The sequence below is a fragment of the Lolium rigidum genome, chromosome 7 (assembly GCF_022539505.1).
Source record: "Lolium rigidum isolate FL_2022 chromosome 7, APGP_CSIRO_Lrig_0.1, whole genome shotgun sequence".
NCBI lineage: Eukaryota > Viridiplantae > Streptophyta > Magnoliopsida > Poales > Poaceae > Lolium > Lolium rigidum.
In genome coordinates this window covers 6,763,470-6,791,220 of record NC_061514.1, presented here as the reverse complement: position 1 = coordinate 6,791,220, position 27,751 = coordinate 6,763,470, and the positions used below count along the sequence as shown (strand labels likewise).

The 27,751-nt window shown below is 46.0% G+C and overlaps 4 protein-coding genes and 1 long non-coding RNA gene across 5 annotated transcripts; 2 read left to right on the top strand and 3 right to left on the bottom strand.

Annotated features, from left to right (window-relative positions):
- Positions 1 to 6: 6 nt before the first annotated feature.
- On the top strand, positions 7 to 2,514 carry LOC124669794 (14-3-3-like protein GF14-B). The gene is made up of 5 exons (XM_047206334.1): positions 7 to 460; positions 583 to 661; positions 823 to 945; positions 1,999 to 2,115; positions 2,212 to 2,514. The coding sequence occupies exons 1-5, from the start codon at positions 51 to 53 to the stop codon at positions 2,263 to 2,265; spliced, it is 783 nt and encodes a 260-aa protein (XP_047062290.1). The 5' UTR covers positions 7 to 50; the 3' UTR covers positions 2,266 to 2,514.
- Positions 2,515 to 7,728: 5,214 nt separating this feature from the next.
- Positions 7,729 to 10,037, bottom strand: LOC124677740 (dynein light chain LC6, flagellar outer arm-like). Its single transcript, XM_047213699.1, has 2 exons — positions 9,546 to 10,037; positions 7,729 to 7,995 (listed from the first exon to the last, which is right to left on the bottom strand). Exons 1-2 carry the CDS (start codon positions 9,900 to 9,902, stop codon positions 7,837 to 7,839), a joined length of 516 nt encoding a protein of 171 aa, XP_047069655.1. The 5' UTR covers positions 9,903 to 10,037; the 3' UTR covers positions 7,729 to 7,836.
- A 5,539-nt stretch (positions 10,038 to 15,576) lies between these two features.
- Positions 15,577 to 16,752, bottom strand: LOC124676740 (prohibitin-3, mitochondrial-like). Its single transcript, XM_047212772.1, has one exon. The coding sequence runs from the start codon at positions 16,689 to 16,691 to the stop codon at positions 15,843 to 15,845; it is 849 nt and encodes a 282-aa protein (XP_047068728.1). The 5' UTR covers positions 16,692 to 16,752; the 3' UTR covers positions 15,577 to 15,842.
- Positions 16,753 to 17,395: 643 nt separating this feature from the next.
- Positions 17,396 to 23,943, bottom strand: LOC124670839 (O-methyltransferase ZRP4-like). Its single transcript, XM_047207310.1, has 3 exons — positions 23,831 to 23,943; positions 21,393 to 22,134; positions 17,396 to 17,779 (listed from the first exon to the last, which is right to left on the bottom strand). Exons 1-3 carry the CDS (start codon positions 23,941 to 23,943, stop codon positions 17,480 to 17,482), a joined length of 1,155 nt encoding a protein of 384 aa, XP_047063266.1. The 3' UTR covers positions 17,396 to 17,479.
- Positions 23,944 to 24,934: 991 nt separating this feature from the next.
- LOC124679159 lies at positions 24,935 to 25,983 on the top strand. The gene is made up of 2 exons (XR_006994837.1): positions 24,935 to 24,971; positions 25,490 to 25,983. It is a non-coding gene; the product is annotated as an uncharacterized LOC124679159 (long non-coding RNA).
- The last annotated feature ends 1,768 nt before the right edge of the window (positions 25,984 to 27,751 follow it).

The window sequence follows — 27,751 nt, the reverse complement described above, 5'->3', positions numbered from 1 at the left end:
CTCTTTGATCCTGCAGATTTGGCATTCAGAACAAGCCGTGACCAGCCAAGATGTCGGCGCCAGCGGAGCTTTCCCGGGAGGAGAACGTGTACATGGCCAAGCTGGCCGAGCAGGCCGAGCGCTACGAGGAGATGGTCGAGTTCATGGAGAAGGTGGCCAAGACGGTCGACTCGGAGGAGCTCACCGTCGAGGAGCGCAACCTGCTCTCCGTAGCCTACAAGAACGTCATCGGTGCGCGACGCGCCTCCTGGCGCATCATCTCCTCCATCGAGCAGAAGGAGGAGAGCCGCGGCAACGAGGACCGCGTCACCCTCATCAAGGACTACCGCGGCAAGATCGAGACCGAGCTCACCAAGATCTGCGATGGCATCCTCAAGCTGCTCGAGACCCACCTCGTCCCCTCCTCCACCGCTCCCGAGTCCAAGGTCTTCTACCTCAAGATGAAGGGTGACTACTACAGGTAATAATTATAATAATAGTGTGATGGACGGCCAGCCAGCAGGGATTCTTCATTAATTAATTAATTAATTAATGGATTGTGAATTTTCATTGACCTGAATCAATCAATTGTGATTAATATAGGTATCTTGCGGAATTCAAGAGTGGGGCTGAGAGGAAGGATGCTGCTGAGAATACAATGGTGGCATACAAGGCTGCTCAGGTTGGATATTTTGTTTCCATATATATATCTAACTATGTTGATTTCTTGCTGAAGAATATCATTCTTACTTCTGTAATTTTTGTAAACATGTCCTTGTGATTTGTTTAGCATGCTGTATACTTCCCTTATTTAAATGGTTTGGTTTGTCTACAATCTCTCAGGATATTGCTTTGGCTGAGCTGGCTCCAACTCATCCCATTAGGCTTGGGCTGGCACTCAACTTCTCGGTGTTCTACTATGAGATCCTCAACTCGCCTGATCGTGCTTGCAACCTCGCAAAGCAGGTTAGTTTTTCTGCACCAGCTAGAATGCTCTGTTTTTTGTTTGTGCCCTGCTAGGTACACAATACATGCGTAGTGAATGAAATGTTTTTTTTTCTGAATTTAGGCCTTCCTGTTTGATTTAGTCAACTGGTAGTTACAGAATGTAAATATCATACTAGATGCATGCCTTACGATCAGTGTATCACTGCTAGAGCAGCAGCCATCTGGCAAATATTTTGTTTTGTCATCTTTACATTGCCGACTTCTGCAAAACAGTTTTGTAAGCACAATAAAGGGATAAGAATAGCCGTTAGGTGATGCAGTAGATTATATTATGCATCACACATTCAATTTCACTACTAGAGAAACAAAGCAATTTGATCTTCTGCTAATTGACTTGCAAATTTGATTCCCCTTCCTTGCTATATTTTGGCTACCACTTTTTGCTTGTATCATGGGCAGAGCACATGATACTTCAGATTAGTTGCCTTCCTTACTATTCGGTCATTGACTTGTAGAACCAATGGAACTTCCATTATCTTTAGCTGTGATTTGGGAGACAGCAAAATCCTTGCATTGCTTGTCAACTGAGGCGCTGAGTGAGCCCAGAAAAAGAAACATGCAGTGACTCATGTACCTAATCTCAAATGATTATTATCATCAAGTATCTGTCCCTCTTATTATTGGTTGACCCAGTGTTTCTGTTAGCTGTCATGACACATGAATGAGATTCTGTTCTTGACCTGTTCTCCAAATGCCTTTTGTATTAGGTATATTGTAGTGCCGTCTAGAGAATACTGGATCAAAAGTAAAAGCATCTGTAGCAAAACTTGGCTAACTATTCATCATGAAGTTCCAAAGTTCTTAATAATCACACACAGTAAACTTTTCGTTGCTACAAATTTGAGTACTTGGCAACACGTTTTGTAGTAACTTGTTGTAGTTAATTCCAAGAAGTAATTCTTCTGGCGCATTTGTGACTTCAGTCTCCTATCGTATTTCTTTTCATAATTGTTGGATCATTCTTGAGACATTGTTTGCAACTTCTCATCATGATAATGTTCCTAACTTCAGGCTTTCGATGAGGCCATCTCTGAGTTGGACACCCTGAGCGAGGAATCCTACAAGGACAGCACTTTGATCATGCAACTCCTTCGTGACAACTTGACCCTGTGGACTTCAGACATCACGGTACCGTCAATCTCCCAAACACATCCTTTTCTTCTGTGCTATTAGAAAATCATCCTGTTTCATGAATAATTGTAACCGATGCTCTCTTGGCTTCAGGAGGACACTGCAGAGGAGGAGATCAGGGAGGCCCCGAAGGGAGCCGCCGAGTAAAGCTGGCTTTACCCATCCCATGACATAGTGTTTGGTACTGTCTATTGGCACTGCAGTGTGTTATGGATCATGTCCTAGCCGTGTTATGGTTATTGTCGCAAAATTTGGGGCTCCCCATATGTGATGTTGCTGGGATAGGTTGCGGTTCCCGCTTGGAGGGACTGTAGCCTGGACTGGCTTGGGGGGAGAGCCCCTCTTACAATGTTGGTGGTGTCAGTTCGTATTTTATGGTGATTGGTCCTGCGTCAATGCCTGGCTTCTTCTACAGTTTTTTTGTGGTTTCTGGTAGGTTAGTGGGTTCTTGCACCTGACAAGGCTTTCAGCCTGGCTCGGTAGGAATGGTTGTTTACCCTGGATAAGATCTAAGCGATATGACTGGGTTGATTGTTCGATGGGATATGGCCATATCGGAAAATCTTATACCTTACCTAAATCCCAAACCGCTTCAGTAGTCTGTCCCTAGTGCCCTCTGAATCCTGATTCCTATCTCTTGGCTGCTGGTGGTACCTATGGGCCCAACAGAGGCTGAGTTCAGTGGAGGCTAACAATCAATAGTAGAAGTCGCCAAACTCATGAGTCGTGAACTGGCTGCCGCCGTCGCTGGCCATGCGCTCTGGCCCCAGAGAGCCCTCCGATCTGCACATGGTCGCTGCAGATCAGACGCGCTGGGGCTTCTCCACGGAAGTGTGGAGAAGATCAGCAGCTGGAGAGCTGCGGTCCTGTGCCTGTCGTTGGCGCCATCAACACGTCGACCTCTGCCATGGAAGCCGGAATGACGACGGTGGTAGCATGGCAGCGTGCTTTGCGGAAGTAGAGTTTTTAGCCACATGGCGATGTTCATGTCAAGACCATGCTCGCGAGTAGCTGTCATTGTGTGAAATAATTGTTAAGGGAAAGATGATACGGAGTACTTCATAGCACGATGTGCATATGGTTTTGGTTTTGTTTGTGTGACGATGTTCATAGCAAAATCATGTGCGTGGGGGCTGTGAGCCTAGCGATCTGCACTTTTCGGCAGTGTCTCGCTTTGGCAGGTGCCATGTTTTTTTTTCTTCTCTTCTTTTGGTTGTGTGCATCTTTAATATCTTAACTAGTTCGTCACATTTTATTATTGTAGAGATCGGATGTAATTGGTATCTGCTTGATAGTAATAATATATTAAGAAAAGTAGAAGTCATCCGCAATGTTTAACCCTTCTTATGTTTTTGCCGTGTAATACTACTAGGTCACACTGGTCTAGTGGGTCATTGATGAAAGAAAAATAATTGCACTATATTGCTAGTAATGCTTAGCCTATATGTGGAATTTTAATTTCGCGTAATTTTGTAGCTACTTCTCTCATGTTAGGTCGATCATCAGGTGCCTGGTGTGTGCAAGAAAGTGCCAATTTTACCAGGGCCAACAAGCACCGGAAAACTCTATTTTCTTCTTTTGGATTTGCTCGAGAATACTCCTGGCTTGATTCTAGTAGATAAGCATCAACCATATCAAGTATCTGATCAGGGAAGTTCCTCTCGACGAAGAGTCCATTGCAGAAGAAAGAATCAGTTGGCCTTTTTCCCGTCAATATCTCCAGTAGCACTACTCCAAAGCTGTACACATCACCAGACGTTGATAGGTAGCTTCCTCTGGCATACTCTGAATATTGAAGAAAAAAATGGTACAGTTTAACAGATGTAGCTACCTCCGGCATACTCGGAATATTGAAAAAAAAATGGTAATACAGTTTATGAGATGTACTGTTATCACATCAATTGAAGTGGTAGATAGGCTTTTTAAAATTACCTGGAGGAATATATCCAATTGTTCCCGTCAAAGTACCAACTGATTTCGAATCTCCTACTGTTTCAAGATAGAACTTTGCAATGCCGAAGTCTCCTAGATGAGCGGTCATATCACCATCTAGAAGCATATTGCTGGGCTTCAAATCACGGTGAATAATGGGACTCTCACAATCATGATGGATATATTGCAATCCATCAGCTATATCAACAACTATTTTCAGTCTTTGAGCCAGATCCAAGTTACTGTTAGCGTCTCTATTGCTGGATGGGTGCAGCCAAGTATCCAAGCTGCCATTGGGCATAAATCTGTAGACAAGAGCTCTGAAATCATTGCCCGTGTTATCAATTGTTGAGCATGCAGTCAGAACTGGAAGAATATTGCGATGCCGAATATTTTTCAGAGCTTGACATTCTGACATGAAACTCCTATCATCTCCTTCCATAGCAAGGTCAAAAACCTTCACAACCACAACCATGTGTTCTGAAATTATTAACCTTCCTTTGTACACTGAACCATGGCTTCCTCTCCCAATCAAATTAGACTCTGAGAAGTTCTCTGTGGCTTGAGCTAGATCCTTATAGGAAACTTTAGGAAATTGCTCACTAGAAAAAGGCGTCGATAGTTGTACTCTTGGCACCTTGTTTCTTGTGATGATGAAGTAAATCAGTAATGAGACGGATGCAACACCGCCTAATATGGGGATTACAAAATAGTGTCGCCATGTAGTTCTTCTCCGAGAAGCTTTGGGGCATTGGAGCATATGTAGGTCCAGTACACCTCCGCAGAGCCCCAAATTGCCATCAAGTGAGATTCTTGTAGTGTTTCCGAATACCCCTTCTGTTGGTACTTCACCTTCAAGATGATTGTGAGACAAATCTAAATATGTGAGAAGTTCTAGTTTGCTTAGAGGAATTGGGATAGAGCCTGAAAAATTGTTATGAGAAAGGTTGAGCATGGTCAAAATACTAAAATTTCCGAAAATTATGGGGATGCTTCCACCGAGAAAGTTTTGGTCTATTCGGAGGATTTGCAATTGTTGGCAAGTGTCCAAAGTAAGTGGAATCTGGCCGCTAAGCTTGTTGGATGAAAGATCTAGATAGTTGAGTTGTTTAAGACTAGCAACATAAGGAATCTCGCCTTCGAGATTGTTGTGGGATAATAAACATCGAACAAGTGTGGCTACTGTGAAAACCTCTTTTGGTATACCACCTTGAAGATTGTTATGTCTAAGGTCTAAAAGAGAGAGCTGTGAAAGGTTTCCTAAACTTGACGGCATGGGACCAGAGAATAGATTCCATTCTAGAAATAGTTTTGACAACTTTGAAATATAGCCAATGGAACCTGGAATATGCCCAGTGAAGTTATTTCCCCCAATGTATAGTTCTTCTAAATTAACTAGATTTTCAATCCATCCATCGATCGGACCACTAAAGCTATTGAGCTCCAGCCCTAGTTTAGTTAGCCCATGAAGGTTTCCTATGCTTGGCGGAATCAATCCATATAGCATGTTTCTTCCAAACAAGAGCGTGTCAAGGTTGGAGGAAAGGTTACCGACTGAATCTGGTAGTACCCCCTGTAGCTGAGCTGCTTGGAGTGAAAGGAACTCTAGAAGAGTGCAGTTGCTCAACGCGTCTAGGAATTCCCAGCTCTTGCAATCTTTTGCTTGGAGATTATTTGCTTCAAGATTTAGCATTCTGAGCTTCCGAAGCTTACCAAGTGAAGTCGGGATCTGTCCAGTAAGCTCGTTACCCAACGCTAACCGCTGCAGCTCTGATGCATTGCCCAGTGAGTCTGGAATCTGACCTTCCAGCATGTTGCTAGATAGAAGAAGCCGAGTGAGGTTAGGGAGGAAGTCCCCGGTTCCAGATGGCAATGGACCATGTAGCATATTCACTGGCATGGCCAACTGCTGCAGCGAAGAGATGTTAAATAGTGCTTCTGGGATTCTGCCTGACAGTCTATTTACGCCAAGCAACAGGTTTAACATATTGGGTAGTTTCCCAAGCTCCCCAGGAATGCTTCCATGGAGCTGGTGTTCGTGAAGAAAGATGTTCTGCAAGGCTGTGATATTCCCTAGACCAGGCGGAATGGTCCCGGTAAGACCATTACCGTTAAGCCTGAAATATGACATGGCGGAGAGGAGGCCTACTTTCCTGGGAATTTCTCCAACGAGCAAGTTTCTTGAAAGGTTCAGTGCAGTCAAGCTGGAACAGTTTGTGAGCGCATCAGGGATATTTCCCTGCAGCGTGTTGTCCCTCAGGTCCAGAATCTTGAGGTTGTGCAGATTGCAAAGAAGAGGAGGAATCTGACCAGACAACTTGTTTGAGAAGAGGTTAAGGGAAACAAGGTACGACATGTTTCCTAGAGAAGGAGAGATCTTCCCAGCCAAATCTCGGTCTATCAGGCTCAGCGTCACAACACGGCCGGGACGCGTCGTGCTGCAGGCGACGCCCTCCCACAAGCAGAAGTGGACGGTGGTATTCCATGAGCTCAGAGCCTCCATTGGATCGTTGGATATTGCACGCTTGAAGTCGAGGAGGGAGGCGAGATCCGTGTAGTTCTCGTCGCAGCTGATGCTCCCAGCACCATACGACAATAGTAGAATTATAACCCAGGGAATGAGCTTGTGGAGTTCTTCCATGTCTTGATTCACACAGCCCATATTCAGTTATCTACATATAGGAGACATACAAACAAGGATAGCTTAAACCTCACATCTTCACCTGCTCCCTCCTCCCTGTTGCAGGAAAACAAAACTACTAAATGGTAGGTAGTATACTCGCAAAGAAGAAGATGTAAATATCAAACGAAATGTATGAAAAGCCGGCGAACAGAAGCAGGGTACCTCCCGTCCTGAAAAATTTGCCGTGGCTTCACTGGGGATAGGTGCTGTAATTGCTCTCTGTGCTGGGTTTAAATAGCATCACAAATCCTTTCTCTACTCCCCAACTGGCAGCCAGTCCTGATTTTTTTCAACCAAAGTCAGTCTTGCAAGTATATTTTATAATGGTTCGTTTAAGGTAAGCTTTTGCTTTCCATCAATAATTCAGTTTGACTACGCAACGCTTTTGAAATGAGCGGTTTGTTGCAGACAAATACTGTTGGTTGGGTTGAATAGCTTATCCCATGTGCCACACGACCATTGCAGGTTACTCCCAAATATGTCAAAAGTGTCAGTAGCGTGTTTCAGTAAAGAGATTGGAAATGGACCGTGTATCAGTAATACCTGGTCATTACCTCGCATTATGCAGTCCTTTACACAACTTAGTTGAAATTTCAACTCTGGGTCACATCACGTGCAACTTATCGATTCTGCCAGCACAAATTGTCTTCTGTTGCTTTCAGCTCTGATGGATTTTTTCTGCAAAGACCCGACGAATGTGAAATAATTTCTGCCACAAAGTGCATGACCGAGTCCAAGGGCGAATGCCCAAAGCAACATAATAAACCAACATAATTTTTTGACTAGTAATAAGCTGGTCTAGTTTCACGGTTGCACATTTTCTGGAGTTTACATGGCATGATATCAACACACTCGGACGATGAGCTTTGTAGAATCGTAGGTCAACAATACTCAGCAGTCGGCAGTACAGAGAAGGCTACACAGCAACCGCCTGGTAGATACTTAAAATTCAATAGAGCCATGTTTGTTTTACATTTCTGTATGCGGAGAGGTGATCCTTCTCTACTGCTTAAACTTACTGCCCGTTGAGCACCTAATACAGCTGCTTAAATTACAGATTTGCTCTGAATCTACAACACTTGTGTGTGAGGTTCCAGGTCTCATCAAGGGTGGCTCAGTGGCTCGACAGCGGTTCTGAAGAGAAGAATGTATGCCTTGTCGACAGAGAAGTACAGGAAACCTCCTAAGGAGTGAGTGACATAGGAACCAAAGCTTGTGCCGACTATGCAGTGCCAGGCAGGCCCGTATGTCGTATCAAATTCCTGCAAGTAAAATGAAAACAAAGTCAAGCTATCATTTGCTATGAAGAGTGAGGTCATGAGAATGAAAACTATGGATGGTATTACATCCATAGCAGTTTCAAACAGAGCTACTTGTAAAGGTAGGAATAACCATAGAAACCAAAGGCCGCAGCCTGCCGCACGTAGTTTGACGAAAGATAAATAGTATGACAAACTTTTGCTCAAAATTATGTCCATAGACAAATCCCATATGCTATTGAGACATAAAAAGGGGAAAAAAATAAACACTCAAAGAGTAAAACAACATTAGTTTGTTCAAAATGGGGAGATGGTGCAGCAAAATTTGTTTGTGCTTGCATTGAAGACGAATATTTTTAGTATTATGGAAGCAAGAGTAGACAGCCCACCCAAGTCTAGAACAACAGTATTGCAATGTAAGTGTCTAAATTGCCCCCTTTGAAGGATTCTATATGAAGAAAACCTTTTAAGGTCATGAACAATCAGCAACTAACCGAAAATGAATGGCGAACACGACAACAATAAATTCCAATACTCATATGCTCATGTCAAGGTTTCCAATTGCAGGATCAGTCCTCCAACTCCAAGGTTTTCCTATTTCAGCATAGGTGCTCCAACTCCAAGGAATATGACGAATGACATAAGTTCTCAGTTGAGTTTAGAGGAGCCCCATCAGATCATGAAATCTACAGCTGAGATCAAGTAGCAAATTTCTTGCTTCTCATCTAGAGGTGATCTCGGCTGTTTGATTTCTTGATTAGATTGCTCACCTTGGAACAACATACTGACTACAACATTGAAGATTCTACTCGAGACACCAGCCACAAACCACATTTTTCTCTACATATAATCCTCATCTTGCAAAGAACTATCAAGTCAGTCAACATACAGACCTCGATTTTAACAAACCATTCTGCCAGGCTAGCTCACAAGATTGCATCTCCCTTGTTAGGGAAAGTCAACCACTCTGCATTGGTGTACCCTCCAGTTTGTAGATCGTGCTTACATGTTCTACTCCGAAGACGGTTGCAACTTGAAGCTATGAAAGTACCACCAAACTACGTCCAGCAGCAAACCACAACTGTCCTCCAAGCATTCAATATCTCACAAATACTATTTTTAGGTACTAACTAACAGTGCTGTAGTGGACCATATCTCATAAACGAGCACACTGAACTATCTGATCTGGCAGAAATGGCATTGCCATTCTGCCTTCCATTTCCTCAAGGTCAAACCAACCTTAGCATTAGACTTGACACTCAACAGCAAAGAACATCCGAGATCATTTCTCGAGACTCTCCGGTACACAACTATTCGGCTAAGAACTTTACTAGAATCCCGCTATAGCAAGATCTTACTCGCGGCCATTTTAGCAGTGATTCTTTGCATATCATACATCTGTCTCCGCTCTTCACAGCAATAAATGATCAACACAAGTTTGTGGACCCGAGAGAACTAGTACTGAATACTGATCTAGTAAGTGTCTGATTAAATCACCACGGCTAGAAAACAAATTCAGCGAGGAAGAAATTATCACTGGGCGTGGGCGGTACCTTCTTGAGCGCGAGGGCGAGGCGCTTGCTCTCGAGGCGCGGCGTGGCGAGGACGACCTCCCGCGCGATCCAGATCGCGCGCCGCTGCAGCGGCAGCGGCATGTCCGCCGCGCGCACCCGCACCGCCACCTTCCTCTCCTCCCCATTCGTGGCCCCCTTGGCCTTCACCGCCCTTTCCTTGACCTCCGCCTTGCCCTCCCCACCACTGGGCTCCGCCACCGGTTTTAGGTCCACCGCCGATTTTGGCTCCACCTTGAGCTCCGGCTCCGGCTGGGGCGGGTCGGCGAGCCTGGTGCGGCGGACGAGCGAGCTGAGGTAGCGGCTGCGGCGCTCGAGCTCGTCGTAGGCCGGGTCCATGACGGCGCTTCGGCTTTTCCGGTAAGAGACGCGCCGGTGGGTCGCAGACGGCTCGGATTGGCTGGTCAGCAGCGGCGGTGGCAAGGGGGCATGGCCGCGAGTGCGAGGTGTTTGCGTTTTTGTCTCGGAGCTGGGGACGGGGACTGGGGTGGTGGTGGTGGTGGTGGTGGTGGCCGGTTGGGCTCGGGTTTCCGGGGGTTTGGCCGGTTGGGGTTGTGCGAGCTTGGTTGCCGCTCCTGGAATTCGTGGGAGCAACTTTTGAGAGAGAGCTTTCATTTTTCTTTTCTTCTCGAGGGATCAGCCATCACTCATCAGTAGGAATCGAGGGCGTACAATTTTTTTTTATAATCACTGACATATATATTTATAGTAGCAAGTAGTATATGGTAGACATATATGATTTGTCTCCAACGATTGTAAATTCAAGTTTAGAAAACCGAGCAAATTTTCGAGATCTTCAAACACTTTCTTCTTCCATGACGAAATCTACCAAACCATAAACCCGTAAATACCATGAAAGCTTTTTTCATAATTTTAATCTGAGCCGCAATGCTAAGACTATGTGCACACGTGTAATCATTAAATTAGTCAATTAACATTTGCAAAGTACCAATACCAATATGCTAGGGAAAAGCAACCGAACAGTTTAGGCAACGTCGCTAGGAAAACGAGCACCATTGTTGAGGACGTAGGGGCGGGCAAATATTGCAAGGACAATCCTCCTCGCGAAAGGACCATACATAAAGAAATTTAATATTCCAGTACCACCATTGATGTTGGGATGGAGATATTGTCCGAAGGACCGAAGATCACTTATTGTAGATGCTTTAATCCCCCATTAGCGCAGAGGCGGAAAGGAAGATGTTACCAAAACCCTGGCATAATCTATTGAAAGGACTATTTTCATTAAAAACTTCACATGGATCGGGCCCCTCCAACCCCACCTCAGTGAGGCCGAGCAGAGGAGGAGGAACCGATCTATGGAGAAGGTGGAGGGATGACTAGGTTTTTGGAAGAGGCGGCAGCTGTCTTTCGTAAGGACCTTTTTTGTTAAGTTTTTGTGCTAATGTCGCCCCATCTTATTAAATAAGCAGATGAGACTTTTTTTTGACAAAAGTTAGAATGTTCAGAAAAAATTATGGTGTGCATCCGGACATTCTATATTCACACATAAATTTTGTGGGAATTTTTTTTTGCGGCTTGTGTCAAAAATATAAATAAGTCTCCTGAAAAGCTAATCTAAAGTACCGAAAATTGTCTTTTACACAAGCCACAAAAATGTCTAGATATACACCCCGTATTTTTAAAGAATTTTCAGAATTTTAAAATATAACTATTGGACAGTAAGTGCAAGACCTGCCAAAGGGAGTAAAAGCTTATATTTTGTAACAAAACAACCACTCTAGCAAGACAACACTGCTGTTTTGTGGGCCCTGTTTTGTCTGGGATTAGCTTATCTGGTCCAGATTTCAGGGAAGAGCAAGATGGCTGTAGAAAGTAGACTTCCGCAGGTGGACCCAAGACTCGATTGTCCGTCCATTTGTGCACAGGGTGTTTGACGAACTGTCGGGTCGGGCTACTCCACGTCTCCACACACCACCCACACATGCGTTGCGTCCTCAACCCACCTCGTCACCCCACCAGCCCCCCAGTGAAGAACGGATCGCACGACTGCCGCATTCCCCAATTTTGAAGTCGCAAGGGCCTGGCTGAGCCAGAAGGCGTCAAATTTTAGATCATTTTCGTAGCTTGACCGGGTTGGAATTGGATAGTCACGAACTGCCATACATACGTCTCGCAAGCTATGGCATTGCGTTTGGAGAGCATCAGGTACAGTAACGACGTTACAGGCATGCAATGCACAGTATGAAGTAGGAGTAGTCAACAATATAAGCGTCTTAAAGGTAATCAGTGACAAGAGATACTAACATATTATTCAGGTTCTCCTCTACTTCAACTCCGAGAGAGAAGAGTCAGCTACTTATTGTTAACGTTCCCGCTTCCAATAGACGTAATGGAACTCAATATTGAACTGGAACAAGATTAACACGCAGATCATGGCAGAATGAGAATTTCAAAGCATCAAAAGAAACCCATTGAGATCCAATAGCACAGAGCACTGCACTACAACATTTACATTTGCTACGATGAACTTCACCAGGAAATTGCATACGAATTGCAAGTAATGTTAATGTTTGAACACTCGATTCTTCAGATATGCAAGAGAGAAACGGAAATGGAACAAACAAAACCAGAGTCAGAATATATACTAGCCAAAAACATATACACCAGAGTTACAGAAGCTCCCAACAAGCACAGTAAAAATAAACCCAACTAGTGTGCATAATCATTGCAAAGAAACAATGGTCAGCTAAAAAAGAGGTGTAGTTCATAGAAGCCAACAAAGTAATAGCAATGCATCAAAACACAACCAAACTGAACATGATATTCCAATATCAACAAGCTACTGCTAATAACGCATAGCCTACAGCACAAAAGCGCCCAAACCATTACGCAAATAGGCCTTGAAGCTTATATTACACAGTATTAACATGTGAGCCTACTGATGACACAGTACTATCACATTATCATGTGTATATGAAGAACTCCAACATGAATTAATAACCCTCCTACAAGTCATGAAATATGAGTACATGGGCATAAGCAATAAGAGCAGGACAGAGTCATTCCTACCTACAGAGTAGGTCACAATTGTAGAGCCTAACTCCTGGAATGTACTAGACCTGTTTCGACCGCACAAAAACCATACCACGTGACTCATTGTGCAAAAAGTGAAAATAACAACATTCAACAACCGTTTAGTGACATATAGATTGTTAGGAAACAGTTTTGAGTTTCAAATGTGGATACAATCTCTTCATAAAATAAATTGTGCTACTTGGTTGTTCGGTTTGCAATCAATAAAAGAAGGGGACTTGAACTGGACCATGTATTGAGTTCAAAGTGCTATGGACAGGAGTAACTTCAGTGTGATAATAGTTAAACCGAAAAGCAATTAAGCAAAACTAAACAGGAATTAACACGGGCCTGGCTGAGCCAGGGGGCGTCAAATTTAAGATCATTTTCGTAGCTTGACCGGTTTGGAATTGGATAGTCACGAACTGCCATATATACCCCTCGCAAGCTATGGCATTGTGTTTTGGAGAGCATCAGGTACAATAACGATGTTACGGGAATGTAAAGTATGAAGTAGTCAACAATATAAGCGTCTTAAATGTAAACGGTGACAAGAGATAACATATTGTTCAGGTTCTCCTCTACTTCAACTCCAAGAGACGTACTGGAACTCAATATTGAACTGGAACAAGATTAACACGCAGATCATGGCAGAATGAGAAATGGCAAAGCATCACAAGAAACCAATTGAGATCCAATAGCGCAGAGCATTACACTACCACAAAGCTGCATTTGCTACGATGAACCTTACCAGCAAAGGGCATACGGATTGCAAGTATGTTATGAATACTCGATTCTTCAGATATGCAAGACAGAAACGGAAATGGAACAAACAAAAGCAGAATCAGAATATAGACCAGCCAAAAGCATACACACCAGAGTTACGGAAGCTCCCCACAAGCACAGTAAAAATAAACTCCAACTAGTGTGCATCATTGAAAAGAAACAATGGTCAGAAAAAAGAGCTGTAGTTCATAGAAGCCACCAAAGTAATAGCAATGCATCAAAACGTTGCCAAACTGAACATGATTTCCAATATCAACAAGCTACTGCTATTAATGCATAGCCTACAGCATAAAAGCGCCAAAACCATTACAAAAACAGGCCCTGAAGCTTATATAACACAGTATTTAACATGTGAGCCTACGGATGACACAGTACTATCACACTATCATGTGTCTATGAAGAACTCCAACATGAAGTAATAACCCTCCAACAAGTCATGAAATATGAGTACATAGGCATAAGCAATAAGAGCAGGACGACAGAGTCATTCCTACCTACATCAAAATTGTAGAGCCTAACTCCTGGAATGTACTAGACCTGTTTCGACCACACAAAACCATACCATTGACTCATTGAGCAAAGAACGAACATAAAAACATCCACCAACTGTCTACTGACATATAGTAGATTGTTAGCAAACACTTGAGTTTCAAATGTGGATACAATCTCTTCATAAAATAAACTGTGCTACTTGGTTGTTCGGTTTGCAATCAATAAAAGAAACTTGAACTAGACCATGTATTGAGTTCAAAGTGCTATTGACAGGAGTGCCTTCAGTGTGATAATAGTTAAACCGAAAAGCAATTAAGCTTAACAAAACAGGAATTAACATCCCTGTTACAGGTCATATATTTTACTAGTAAACAAGAACCAATGCAGGATCGAATGCTACATATATTTTACTAGTAAACAAGAACCAATGCAGGATCGAATGCTACATATATTTTACTAGTAAACAAGAACCAATGCAGGCCTTATAGGATTACTCTAGTACGAGTAGTAAAACTTTAAACCAACAATGAAGGCCTAAACCATACAGATCAGCTAAATCAAACATCGCAGTATCAGCCTACTGCCTACTCGCATATCGAATCCATAATTGGATCTTGTAGCATTCAATTAAGCAAAGACCATGTTAAATGGATGCGCATTACTCTACATGAGCTAAATAGCTTCCAAACAACACTTCATGAGCTTCCAAACAAGGAACGTGAAAAGGGCTAATATCTACCATGCCTATACTGAGTAAGCTAAATCAAACATCAGACCAACCTATCATTCACCAGCATATCATATCCAGAATTGACCCATAGGACCAAACCCCAAATTAAAAGGATGTATACTTCTGCGGAGCTAAAGGTGCTAAATGATAGTACATGACCAGCAGAACAAGAAAAATATCGACCAAAAGGGCTAATAAACACCAAGCCACATCACTGTCAACTCTTAATCCCTCTTAATCATTCATAGTTCTTGAATGGAAGATCTACTATTAAATAGACCAGAGAAAAATACAAAGAACACAGTAGCAACCGTGAAGCGAATGATGCAACCAATGCAGGCATTATAGGATTACTCTTAAGACCAACTGTAGAGCTAACTCCGACAGTGCAGGCCTAAACCATATTCAGCTAAATCAAACATTGCAATATCAGCCTACTGCCTACTCGCATATCAAATCCACAACTGGATCTTGTAGCATTCGATTAAGCAAAGACAATGTTAAATGGATGCATTACTCAACATGAGCTGAAAAGCTTCCAAACAACAATTCATGAGCTCCGAAAAAAGGAACATCGAAAGGGCTAACATTTAACCACGCCTTAACAATCCTGATGAGCTAAATCAAACATCACATCACCAAGCTACCAGCCACTGGCCTATCATATCCAGAATTGACTTCTATAACACTAGAGAAGCAAACCCCAAGATAAAGGATGCATAATTCTGAGGAGCTAAAGCTGCTAAAAGACATAGTACATGAGCTAATATACAAGGAGCTATAGGACTGTAAACACCTAAAGATAGCATACATGAAAGAGGCAAGCGAATTATGCAACCCCTGTGATGTTAGAGCACAATGAATAAACTGAAACAGAAGGCACAAGTATAACTAGGACACAAATTCAACAACACCTGAAAGCTTAGAGCACAAGTAGCCATGAAGCCAAATGATGCAACCCCAGTGAAGTTATAGAACAATGAAATCACTCAAACAAACATCATAGTATAACTAGGACACAAATTCAACAACGCCAGAAAGCTTAATGTGACAAATCATTAACGTCCAGACCCAGACCTTATTTTGTTCAGAGGCTACCACATTTAGTCCGAAGACATTCAGGTTTAAGTAACACGACCTACAGTAACAGACATAATTGTTGTCCAGCCCACAGTTTTAGTGCCTCAAAATGATTGTCGGGCAAGCAACTGAAGGAGTAAAATGCAAGTGGTAAATCACCGGGTGGCATTGAGGCCGAGCAGCATCTTGCCATTGTCACTGGAGGGGATGTAGGCAACGTTGGGTGAGCGCGCCAGCTCCGCGGCGATCTCCTTGGCAGCCTCGATCCTCCTGAGCTCGATGAGGCCAGTCCCAGCGATGGCAGTGGCCTCAGAAATGAGGCGCGCAGACTCGCTTTCTCCCTCTGCGCGGACGATGGCCGCGCGCCTCTCCTGCTCGGCCTTGGCGACGAGGAACTTGGAGCGCTCGGCCTCCTGCTGCGCGACCTGCTTCTTCTCGACGGCCATGGAGAACTCGATGCCGTAGGAGAGGTGGGTGATGGCGACGTCGTCGAGGATGATGTTGAACTCGCGTGCGCGCTTGATGAGCGAGTCGCGGACGAGCGCCGAGACGTGGGGGCGGTCGGTGAGGAGCTGGTCGGCGTTGAACTGCGCGACGACGGCCTTGAGCACCTCGTTGCCGATGGAGGGGAGCACCTTGTCGTCGTACTCGAGGCCGAGCGAGGTGAAGATGGTGGGCAGGTTGACGACGTCGGGGCGGGAGAGGAGGCGGAGGGTGAGGCTCACCATCTGCAGGTCCTTGGTGCCGGAGGTGGAGGAGAAGTTGTGCGGGCGCGTGCGGATGTCGAAGATGTAGGGCTTCTGCAGCCAGGGCAGGATGAAGTGGGTGCCCTCGCCGACGGTGTCCGGGAGCACGCCGCGGAAGCGGTCGAAGATGACGGCGCGCTCGCCGCCGTCGACGGTGAAGAGCGACGCCGAGAGGAGGGAGGCGGAGGCGCCCAGCCCCGCCGCCGCCTTGGCGATGTTGGTCAGGAACGTGACCGCCGCGGGACTGCCGCCGGCCATGGTCGCCTTCCGGGGGTGGGCGGGGGGGATTTTGGGACGGCGGCGCGGGAGTAAAACCCTAGCGGAGGATTTGGTTTGGGGAAGGGGAATGGGATGGGGGGCGGCTGGATCTGAGTGTTTGTGTGATTTTAGTGGGTTTTGTGTGGGTTTATTTCTTGGGACAGAAGAAGAAGCTAGACGGTGGTGGGGTCCTGTGTCAGTCCACAGATTGGAGGAGAAGAAACAAACTCGTGTCTTCTATGGACCTGAACGGCCTCCATAGGGAAAATGGGCCATTGGGGCCTCTCCTAGCCAGTACGCAAGGAGGAGGTAGGATGTAAGATGGGCCTAAATCAGTTTGGCAAGATTTATATCTAAATCTCTATGTTCTAAAAAGATCTGATCTCTCACTTGCTTTTTTACATCTATGAATCCATTAAAAAAGTGTTTTCCATTTTTCCTGGGATCATGTTCCGTACAGTAGATCTTTAGGTGCAACATGCTAAGACAATAACAACTGATGCCACATACGTAGTTTCTAGGTAAGTCGAATGCTCCTTCAAGTCCAAGAGCTGTAGAGCCTTAGACTCGGTAACACAATACATAGAGGCGCAAATTAACTAATGCACGGACAACAATCAAAATGCTTGAATTTCACGACTAGATTGAGTCTTATTGGACTATAAAAGAGGTAATCCACATACTTGCACCAATCAAGGATCAAAATGCTTGAATTTTACGACTAGATCGAGTCTTATTGGACTATAAAAGTGAAATCCACATACTTGCACCAATCAAGGATCAAATGTTCATGGGTAAACCTCGATGATTGACCGCACACCTAGAACCGGTGTGATTTTGTAGTTGGTGAATCCTGCCTCGAAGATAATCTTCTTCCACTCCTGTTCATCCCGCTCGACGCCATTGATGAACATGATGAAAAGATCGAACATGACTTGTGTCTCTTTGTGCTTCAGGTCTTGCGGCCCTGCTCCAACCACGATGTCTACGATTATCACCTTCCCTCCGGCATCTTTTGGGGCGATAGCTTTCTTGCAATTCTTTAGTATCTTGATGCAGTCTCCGTCACTCCAGTCATGCATAACCCACTATACAATTCAAATTGAACACGAGTTATGCATTGAATTAATAACGAGGATACACAACATTCTGACTTTATGCTGGTTTCAATTGTTTGTTTACTTTGCAAGATGTTGGTGGCCAGGCGAGGAAAGTTAAACATAATTATATATTATATATATAAAGGGAAAATAAATAATCCACGCACGTTTAGCAAGTCCATTTTACCAACATGACGTTGTACTCCTAGCAAAACATCCTCATTTTCCATCACTTCACCTATCGATTGGCTTCGCATTATTTGTTCATTTTGACTCTAGGCATCTCCCATACGTGGAAAGGTTGCCGGCCCTTTTGTAAAGGGTGCGATCTGGGCACGCCGGCGCCAAGCGCCACAACGGTTTTCGCGAGCGGGACCGTCTTGGCAGCCACAAAAGCCCAAATCCTATAATTTTTATGCGTATTCCCCTCCCGTCCGCCGATCATTTCTCCTGTCCGCCGCTTATTTCTCCCGCCCGTCGCTCCATCTCCCGCGCCAGTCCAGTTCACGCCGCACAAAACCCTTGCCGCAAAACCCTCGCCGCCGCCATGCCGCCGAAGAAGAGAGCTCTAGTGAAGTCAGCGAAGGCGCCGGCGAAGCCGCGGACGGTGGCGACGAAGGAGAAGCCGACGAGCAAGTCGGAGGAGGCGTGGGATGAGGAGAAACACCGATGCGTCCTCATCACGGCCAACCGCAGAAGACGCCGCCTCACCGTTGAGGCGCACAAATCAAGGCTGCGAAAGCGGCGGCCGCGGCCGAAGTGTGCCTTAACATGGGCGGCTCACCCTCGTCGTCGGGCTACTTCGCGGAGCCACCGTCGCCCCCGCAGATGCGTTTGTCCCAGATGGACGGTCGCGCCCGCTACTTCCCCGAGTACGCCGAGAGCGACACCGTCGACCTCAACGCGACGTTCTCATCAGATTCGGCGCCGAGGGGAAGCGGCACCTTCCGCTTCCCCGACCTCAACGCATCGCCAGATCTACGCCCTTACGTCGTCGAAGTTGAGCCGACCATGATGCCGTTCCTGTGATCATTTGGCCTCGAAGCCCAACTTGTCTTCTTTTGGCAGCCGGACTATGTACGACGGTGATTTGGTGGCTGGATGTTGGCCTAGACTTCATATTCGAAAACCTGAATTTGAATTTCTATCCATATTTCTGACTTTTCATTATAAAATTTTTATTGGGGCCGTCGGTTTAGGGGACGCCGGTGTGGGAGCCCGTTCTGCGAACGGAGGAATTAAGCTGTGTCGGCGCACCTGATGGCGCCTATTTGGGAGGCGCCGGTGGAGATGCTCTAAGACGACTATTTTTTTTTGTTGGTGTGGATCAACTCCATGTTGTTTCCACGATCAGGATCGACGTCTCATGTCAACAGATTTATCAAATCTTCTCTTTCTTAATAGATGGTCCCATTTTCCTGCCCTCACATTGAGCCACGTCACTGGGTAAGATTTCTTCCCGTACCGACGCGCCCCGACACGCTCGGTTGCCGTTCGTCTCCACACGGCACGCCCGAACGGACCTGCAGGCCGGCACGCCCCGTGGGCCTTCCTCTTCAGCCGCCACGCCCACGCCCGATCGGAGGCACACCACGCGCGCAGATCCTCTCACTTTCCTGACGCCACGCCCGAACGGACGGAAAACCACGCGCGCGGCCGGTATTTCTGTAAAAAGAAAACACTGTTCGTATTCACCGAAGGTCCGAAGCAACGAATCCCGTTCTCTCTTCTATCTTCTCCACGATCTCCCATAAGATCTCCACGAGAATTAACTAGACATGAAGTAATGAAGGAAGTTCAACTGAAATTTTACCCCATCTTCTCCCATTCTAATTCCAATTTCACGCATGTCTCTTCCCCTTCCCTGCATCTTATTTTCCCCTTCCTATATATCTCCATGTGATGAATCTCATCCTCATCCCAGTCCATTCTACTTACACAGCACGCACCGGCCATCGTCGCGCCTTCACAGCCATTGCTCCAAGCCTCCAACAGGTTGGTTGTCTTCCCTACTCCGTCTCTACCTGCCCGTTGGCATAGATGGAGTGATTAATATTTAGAGTATTTTTTAGTTAGAAGGCAGATCCGCCCTCTCTCCCCAGTTTTGTTTTATTCATATTTTATCTGTGAAGATCAAGAATTTACGAGATTGATTATGAGAAGTACCCTCCCTGCCCAGTTCTTGAGATGTACTCCAAAACTACAGAGCGAGATTTACTCCAAGACGTACAGTAAGTATATTTCTCTCTCTGGCTTTATTTATTTTGTTTCAGCCTTAACAAACGTCTAGGTCGACGGTGAATGGGATGGCTAGATGTTATGGTCAGTCAATGCTCAATCTGTTTTCGCATTTTATCTCACATTTCTCTCAATAAAGGTGTCTAATCTGATTTCAACTGTTCTGTGCTCTTACACAGTCAGATGTATGTAACATGCATGTTTGCAATACTGAACCTCAATCTGCGCTCTCCTTCTCATGAAATCTATCCTTCTAATATATATTTCTTGATGAATTATTTTCATACGGTAAGTAAATACCAGAACTTAGGAGCATGACAATATAAATGCCTCTTGGACATTTCTTGCATTACATTAATTGTTTTTCATGTTCTTTTATGGGCGCAATTCTTTCAGGTAAGTACCTCTCCCTTTTACATGTTTGAGGCAATTGCTCACGATCGATATTTAATCCTAGATGTATTATTTTGCACTTCCATGTTCTTCTGCTGAATGCTATCATAAGCATGCTGAACTGAATGATCCCATTCCTTATACTTTCGTGATTCTCTTGAAGTACGGTACAATACTACAAGTTACAGTCAGATGTGCAGATTTCCTGAATGATTCTACCGTCAGAATCTGGAAGTTCTTAGTACTCTATTTTTTGTTGTCCATTTTTTCTTAGGAATTTTGTTGTCCATTTTTGTAGCATAGTTTGCTGTCTATTTTCATTTTCTTTTCTAGAGTACAACAGGGGTCTGCAGATGGAGGTTACATAACTTGATTTAAAGGTGAAATTGGTTGCCTGGTTTGTTGAAAAGCTATCCTGCATCGTGATCTTCTTGCTTTGGTATATTCAAGATGAAGACCTGGAAGATGGCGGAAGATGGTAATGAGAGGAGAAATGTAGATGTATACTGTATAAAATTCCAAATGTGTTTCTTAGCATACTGTAACTATTAATCTTTGTGCTTAGTACTAAATATTCTTAGATCTGAGTCTCACACTTATATACACGCAAGCTACATCTCTCTGTACAGTTTTCTAAGGAATGACTCATTGATCCCGTGGGCTAGGTAACATTGCCTATTTTCTTTAGTTCTCTTTCCCCTAATTAAATATGTGGTGTTTCCTTTTTTTGATCTCAAATAGCCCGAGATACATGACACACTTCATAAATAAATGGGATCTAATTAACATGATGAAATGTTTACCCCTCTAAATGTGTTGCGCACATCCAACCTAAAAGTGACATTCTAGATTGTCATTTGTTATATTTTTTCACATTGTGCAGCTCTCTTATTTATGCCAATATCCCGCTGCAACGCGCGGGGTATCATCTAGTTCAAGTAACGAGCGAGCGAACTACTACATCATGTACCTTGAGAAAGACAACGTCTGCGGGTGGAACGCTCTCAAACATGTCGCCGGCGATGTACTCCACGTCAGTACCACTGGGAGCCTTGGCGACGACGTGCTCAAGGTCGAGCACGCTGCACTTGACGTCCGGGAATGCCCTGGCGATGGCCTGGGCCGCTCCACCGTGCCCGCCGGCGACGTCCACCAGAGAGCCTATCCCCTGGAAGACGCCGCCGCACTCCCTGATGGCGATATCCATGAGGAAGCGGCTGTCGGAGACCATGCCGTCGTTGACGAGCGTGTTGTAGGACGGGTCGTGGTCAGCCAGCTCCCAGAAGGTCATGCCGTGCTTCAGCTTGAACAGGTCCGGGTCCGGCAGCTCGTGCTGGAACCACGTCCCAAGGTCGGTGAACGGGGAGACGAGGATGGGGTTGAGCAGCATGTTTATGATAGGGACCATGTTCGCCGAGCCGACGAGGAGACGGGACGCCGGAGTGAGCGCGTAGACGGCCTCTCCGTCAGCAGAGTGCTCTGTCCCGAAAACGCCGGAGACGGTGAGCACGCGCATGAGACGGCGCAGGGAGGAGATCTTGGACGGGTGGAGCGTGGCCTTGGCGACTATCTGCGAGAGGGTGGCCGCGCCGCCGTGGTGGTGAACGGCGTCGGCGATGCCAAGGTCCAGGGCGGACTTGAGCGCCATGGACTTGACAAAGCCGAACGTGTTGTGCCAGAGCTCGAGCTGAGCATCGAGCAAGAGAACATATCTAGTGATACCACCCTTTAGATGATACCATGATACCGTACAAAAAAAAGTATTTTTATACGTGCCAAAAAATTATACGAAAAAATGTGAGTGCTAATGAAGCATGTCCCTACATCATCACAAAATTTCATATCCAAAATCGACATGGACACTGAGAAACAAAAAAGAGAAAATCAGCATGAATAGTATCATTTTCTGATTTTGTCTTTTTGTGACACTAGGTAGCACTATTCATGCTGGTTTTCTCTTTTTTGTTTCTCAGTGTCCATGTCGATTTTGGATATGAAATTTTGTGATGTTGTAGGGACATGCTTCATGAGCACTCACATTTTTTCGTACAATTTTTTGGCACGTATAAAAATACGTTTTTTTGTACGGTATCATGGTATCATCTAAATGGTGGTATCACTAGATATGTTCTCCATCGAGCAAGCCCTGATCGAGGATGTGCTGCTCCCGGTTGAGCTCCATTATTTATGTGTGCAGTAGACTGCATACTATACAGAGAACAATGCATCTATTTTATAGACGGGAATTTCAATGCTTTGCGCAATGATAGCACTTCTACGGTTCATACATAAGAACACACGCTCGCCCCACGTTGCTCACCCAAGTGACATCTACATGTGCGTCGTCAATCGTGCCATCTCAGACTGATTCAGTCTGATCAAATTTAGCAAGTGTTGCAGGTTTGCAGCCTCCCATGTTGTCTCTCTAGCTATACTCCGTTTCCTTGTCTGTATAGGAAACTTCTTTAAATGGATATCAGAAAAAGGGTATGTTTGGAGCCCGGGTCAGCCCAGACATTACCATCCCAGCTGCGGAAATGCATTCGTGAAGTTGACATGGGGCGGAGTGGAAATCTGAGTCCTTTATGTCATAGGAACGTCCATTCGTGGGCCCTACACACTCATTTTGAAAGATTCTTTTTTAAAATGCACTACAAATTGAAAAACTAGCATAACTTTCACGTAACAAATGAAAATGAGTTTTTTTTTCATATTCGACTTCCTCGCGACAAGCTCTTCGAAAGGTGTCTAATATTCAATGTTTTAAAATTTATTTCGTGAAATGGATCTATAGAGTTCTCTGTTATTTTGATATGTTGTCCAGACACAATGCCATGTAGTCCTATGATATGTTGTGCTGGTTTTATAAAGTTCTTCAGAGTTTGTTTAAATAGTACATGCAATACCCTTTTCACGTGGGCAGCGGCGGAACTAGCCCAAAAAAGCTGGGCGGACCAATACACTGAACTTGGTAAAATGAGCTGTTATTGGGCCAAAATTTACAAGTATATAGGCTAAAATTTCCTGGGCTAGACGGGCCATGGCCCGGTTTTGACACAACATAGGTCCGCCAGTGCACGTGGGGACTGTTAACCCAAATCTCGAGGAAACCTAAATAGGAGTAATGGTTGTGATATCAACTTCGTTCCATATCAGCTGCACCAACTGCGCGTCCTCCCAACTGAGACTTTTGAAAATTGTGGTGTTTGATAGCCTCGGTTCTCATCTAGCTACTGCCCACCTCATATGAAAAAAGCCCTCAGCTATGTCTCATGCGATAGACAAGCTCAAACTCGAGCTTCTCATCTCCCGAGTCCATCCCGAAAAATCCTTCGCGTGTATGGTCACGGCTCCGCAAGCCTCGAGCAAGTCATTCTTCCTCGTAGCCTCATCCGCCACCACGGTCACCTCCAAGCACAGCCACGACCACCTCCAAGCGCCGCCACAGCTTCACAGCGCCTCCTCCAAGCGCAACCACGGCTCCACAACCGAACACGAAGCTCTACCGCCACGGCCGCCATAGCCAAGCCCGAAGCTCCGCCGCCAAGCGCCTCCTCACGTCACCACAACTTCGCAGCCTCCTCCTCATGCAACCACGACCTCCACAACTGAGCACGAAGCTCCGCCACCACGACCTCCACAACCGAGCATGAAGCTCCGCGATGAGGTGATCCTGGGATCTAAGACCTGATTGCTTTTTTCGTTTTCTATTCAAGGGCTTTTGTGTAATATTTGGAAACCCTTTTAGTTTCAAATTTCAACATGATCCTCAACATCTCTTAACATATACCAACCCACCAAACAACACCTCAACTCAGCATGTATCAACAAACTCAGGTTATCAGACGCGTGCCGAAATATCAACCCGACTTAGCTAGGGTCACCATGTACGAGGAGAGACGGAGATTCTGGGTTGACCCGGACTACCGAGCATGCCCTAAGATTCTCACCTGGAAGACGAGTTCCAAATAATACTCTCAACAAATGGACCAATGCACTATAAATAAAAGAGTGTGGATTTTGTACACCCAAGCATGGGTGTGGGTGTACTCTTTGCCATTGATTTTGATCTTGAGATTCGTGCAAAGTCTGGTAGAGTGAAACATTTTCTTCCACTTCTCTCATTTTCCTGTCACCTCCATTGCTCCTTTTATCCCGGCTTTTGGCCGCGTGACACGGTACGTGCTGTTCGTGCCGGGGACAGGAGACGTCGTTACCATCAGAAAGTACAGGCCCTGTCCTCCATCCCCAACCTCTCTCCCCTGTGTTCTCCAACCTCTCTCCCCTGCGTTTCCTCACGCTGTAGCTGCCGGCGTCGCCAGGGAGTTTTCGACACCATGCCGCCGACGCGCAGATAGCTCACGCCTTCTCTGTCCCCGTGCGTCGTCGCCGCCGTCGCAAGGGAGCCGTCCACGCCGCCGACGCGCAGATAGAGCCTTAGCCGTGCGCCGTCCCCGTGCGCCCTCGACGCCGACGCGCAGATAGAGTACGTCAACGCCGTGCGCCGGCGCTGCCGGCGCCAGCGAGTCGTCCGCGCCGCGAATTGCAGGTACATATCGCCGTCGACGTGCGTCGTGCGCCGTCGCCGTCTCCCCATTTTCCGGGATCGGAAAGTCGACAGTGTAGCAAATTTTATGAGGCGAAATAATCAAAGGCTGGGCTCCCGATTTCCACTCTGTACCACTTCATCCGGCTTTTTCTTGTGTGTTGAGTTGGGAGATGGAAATAGCCTGAAATTCTCACTAGATCAAATGTCATGGAAGACTTCTTTCCGGTGCCCACTATAGATTTGTCTCCTCCAGAAAGTAATATACCAGGAGAAACGGGCAATAGTTTCCATGATTGTTCACATGTCCTGAAATCTGTTCTTGTTTAGTCAACGGGTAGATGTCTCTTCTTCCTCTTCAGTTCTCTCAAAAGTGAAATGAATGAAAACAGGTTTATTCTATTAGAACTTAAAGAGTACTGTCATTTTCTACAGGGATGAAAAAAAATGAACAAAACATTATGTGCCACGGATTAATTCAGCTCCTTAAGGAGAGACGTTGACAGTTGATTTTTCGTCAGGGAAATGCATAGAGAGAAGGATTTTATGACGAGGCAAGAGAGATGGTAAGAAAACAACAAAGAAAGACAAGAGTGATGCCGGTGCTTGGCCGGAAGGTCGTTCCCAGCAGACAACATTTTGTAAGCACTGCAAGAAGTCTGGACACAACTCTTCTGCATGCACGGTGTTTCCTGATTACCGGACTGATCCTGATCTGGGGAGTCTTCAAAAGCAGGCAGAACAGATGTAGGAACTGCGGATGCTTAGGACATAAATTCAGCAACATGTACTGCTGAATTGGAAGAACAAGATGTTTAGTTCAATGATTCAACTCCTACATTGCTCATTCAGAGATATTGTTCGGTTATTCCTTTTGTATTAGCCGCAGCTCCGGCCAAAGATGTCATTTGAATGGCTGTATGTTGGCATTTTTATGTTGATTTTTTTTCTAAACTCTGTAATGTCACAGCTTAGCCATTGAGAATGCTTAATTATTGTCGAATTTTCATTGTTACTGAAGGAAATGGTGCCTGCGTGCAAAGTGTTCCATAGTGTTTCAGAATAACTGAGCAACTGCCATAGAGGAATGCCTTAAGAAAATGATGGATGTGATTTGAATGGCTTATGTTGCATTTTCTAGAATGGTGAATTGGTGATACACCGAGCTGCTTCTGTTATTGACAGTTTGATATGCTGGTGCAACAACGCTGGGCTGTTCAGTTGAAGAGATTATGTGCCACTTATCTTGAGTTTTATCTTAACGGAACTTTTTTGCCGATTCATTTGACATTTACTCTGTTCTTATGTTCCAGTTTAGAAGGATGTCATTTTTTCATCTAATGAATTAAGATAATTATGTACACAATCACAAATGTAGGAATCTTTGGTGAGATTCCATTGCAGCGCGCTCCACGCCACTGCAATTGAAATCTGCATTTTGCTCATCCCGTTCATGGTAGACTACCGTTTGGTGGTTCCTGTTTTTCTGTCTGTCCACTTCAGACATCATCCTCCTCCTTCTCAGCTCGGGTAATCTTCTTTGTCGTCGACAGTATCTTCTTGCAGGCCTCGTAGAACATGGAGATACCGGCGGCGGGAATGAGCTTGACCCAGCAGGGACCGAGACCATGGTACAACCAATACCGGTGGCATTTTTACTAAGAATGCAGTACACGGCGTGCATGATGTTCCTGTACACCTGTCGATGAGGGCGCCCACGAAGGCGAGCGCCTCGGCTGCCGATGCGCCGGCATGGCCGCCACCCACCACGGCCACACCCACACGCATCAGGCGCGCCGCGCGGAGGAGGAGCAAGAGATGGAGAGGCAAGCTGGAGAGCAGCAACCAGCGGGCGGCGCATGAGAAGAAGCTCGGGGGAGAGGAGGAAGACGACGCGCCGTACGCCATGGTTCATGTCCTGCCGATGTACATGCGGCCATGCTTTGAGTCAACATGCTCAACGGTATATTCGAAACATTTAAAATGTCTTTACTCTGATGGCCGACGCAGCGACAGCCAAAAAAAATGTTCAGGGAATCGGAGCAACTGCCGACACGCGGCGAGGAGCTTCTCATCCTTGCCGAACTAGTAGACGCGGAGGAGCGGGGGTAGGGATATGGCGAGAGATAAAAGATGATTTGGGGAAGAAAGACTGGACCAAATCGCTGCCGCGATCTCACAGCCATGGTTTCTAGAGGTGAAAGACTGAAAGAAGAACCAACGGTGACCATGCATGAGAGGAGCAAACAACATTGCTTTTGAGGCTTCGTCGCAGCTGAGGAGGAGCAGGCAGTGCGCTGGGCGACGTGCAATGGTGGTCGCGGCCACCGCGGTCACCCCACGCTCGCTCATCCGCTGATGCCCGCAACTATCGACGCATCCGCTGCCGCATCCTCCGATGGAGCCGCACCCGCCGCCGCGTCCTCGGGCGGAGCCGCACCCGCCGCCGCGTCCTCGGGCGGAGCCGCACCCGCCGCCGCGTCCTCCGACGGAGCAGCACCCCGCCGCCGCGACCTCCGGATCCTCCGACGGAGCAGCACTCGTCGCCGCACCCGCCCCATCCTGCGGCGGAGCCGCACCCACCGCCGCATTCTACGGCTCCGGCGCTTCCGCCGCCGCCACCGTCGGTGGTGCTACTCGGGTTGATAGTTGAGAGATGTTGGTGGAGGAGAGTGGGGAATCGGGAGGAGAGGCTCTACTGACTACTGCCGGCCGTGTCGGGTGAGAAGCGAGATGCAGCAGCGCATCGTGTAGTCAAAGCCGTGTCTGGTGGCTTTAGGCTT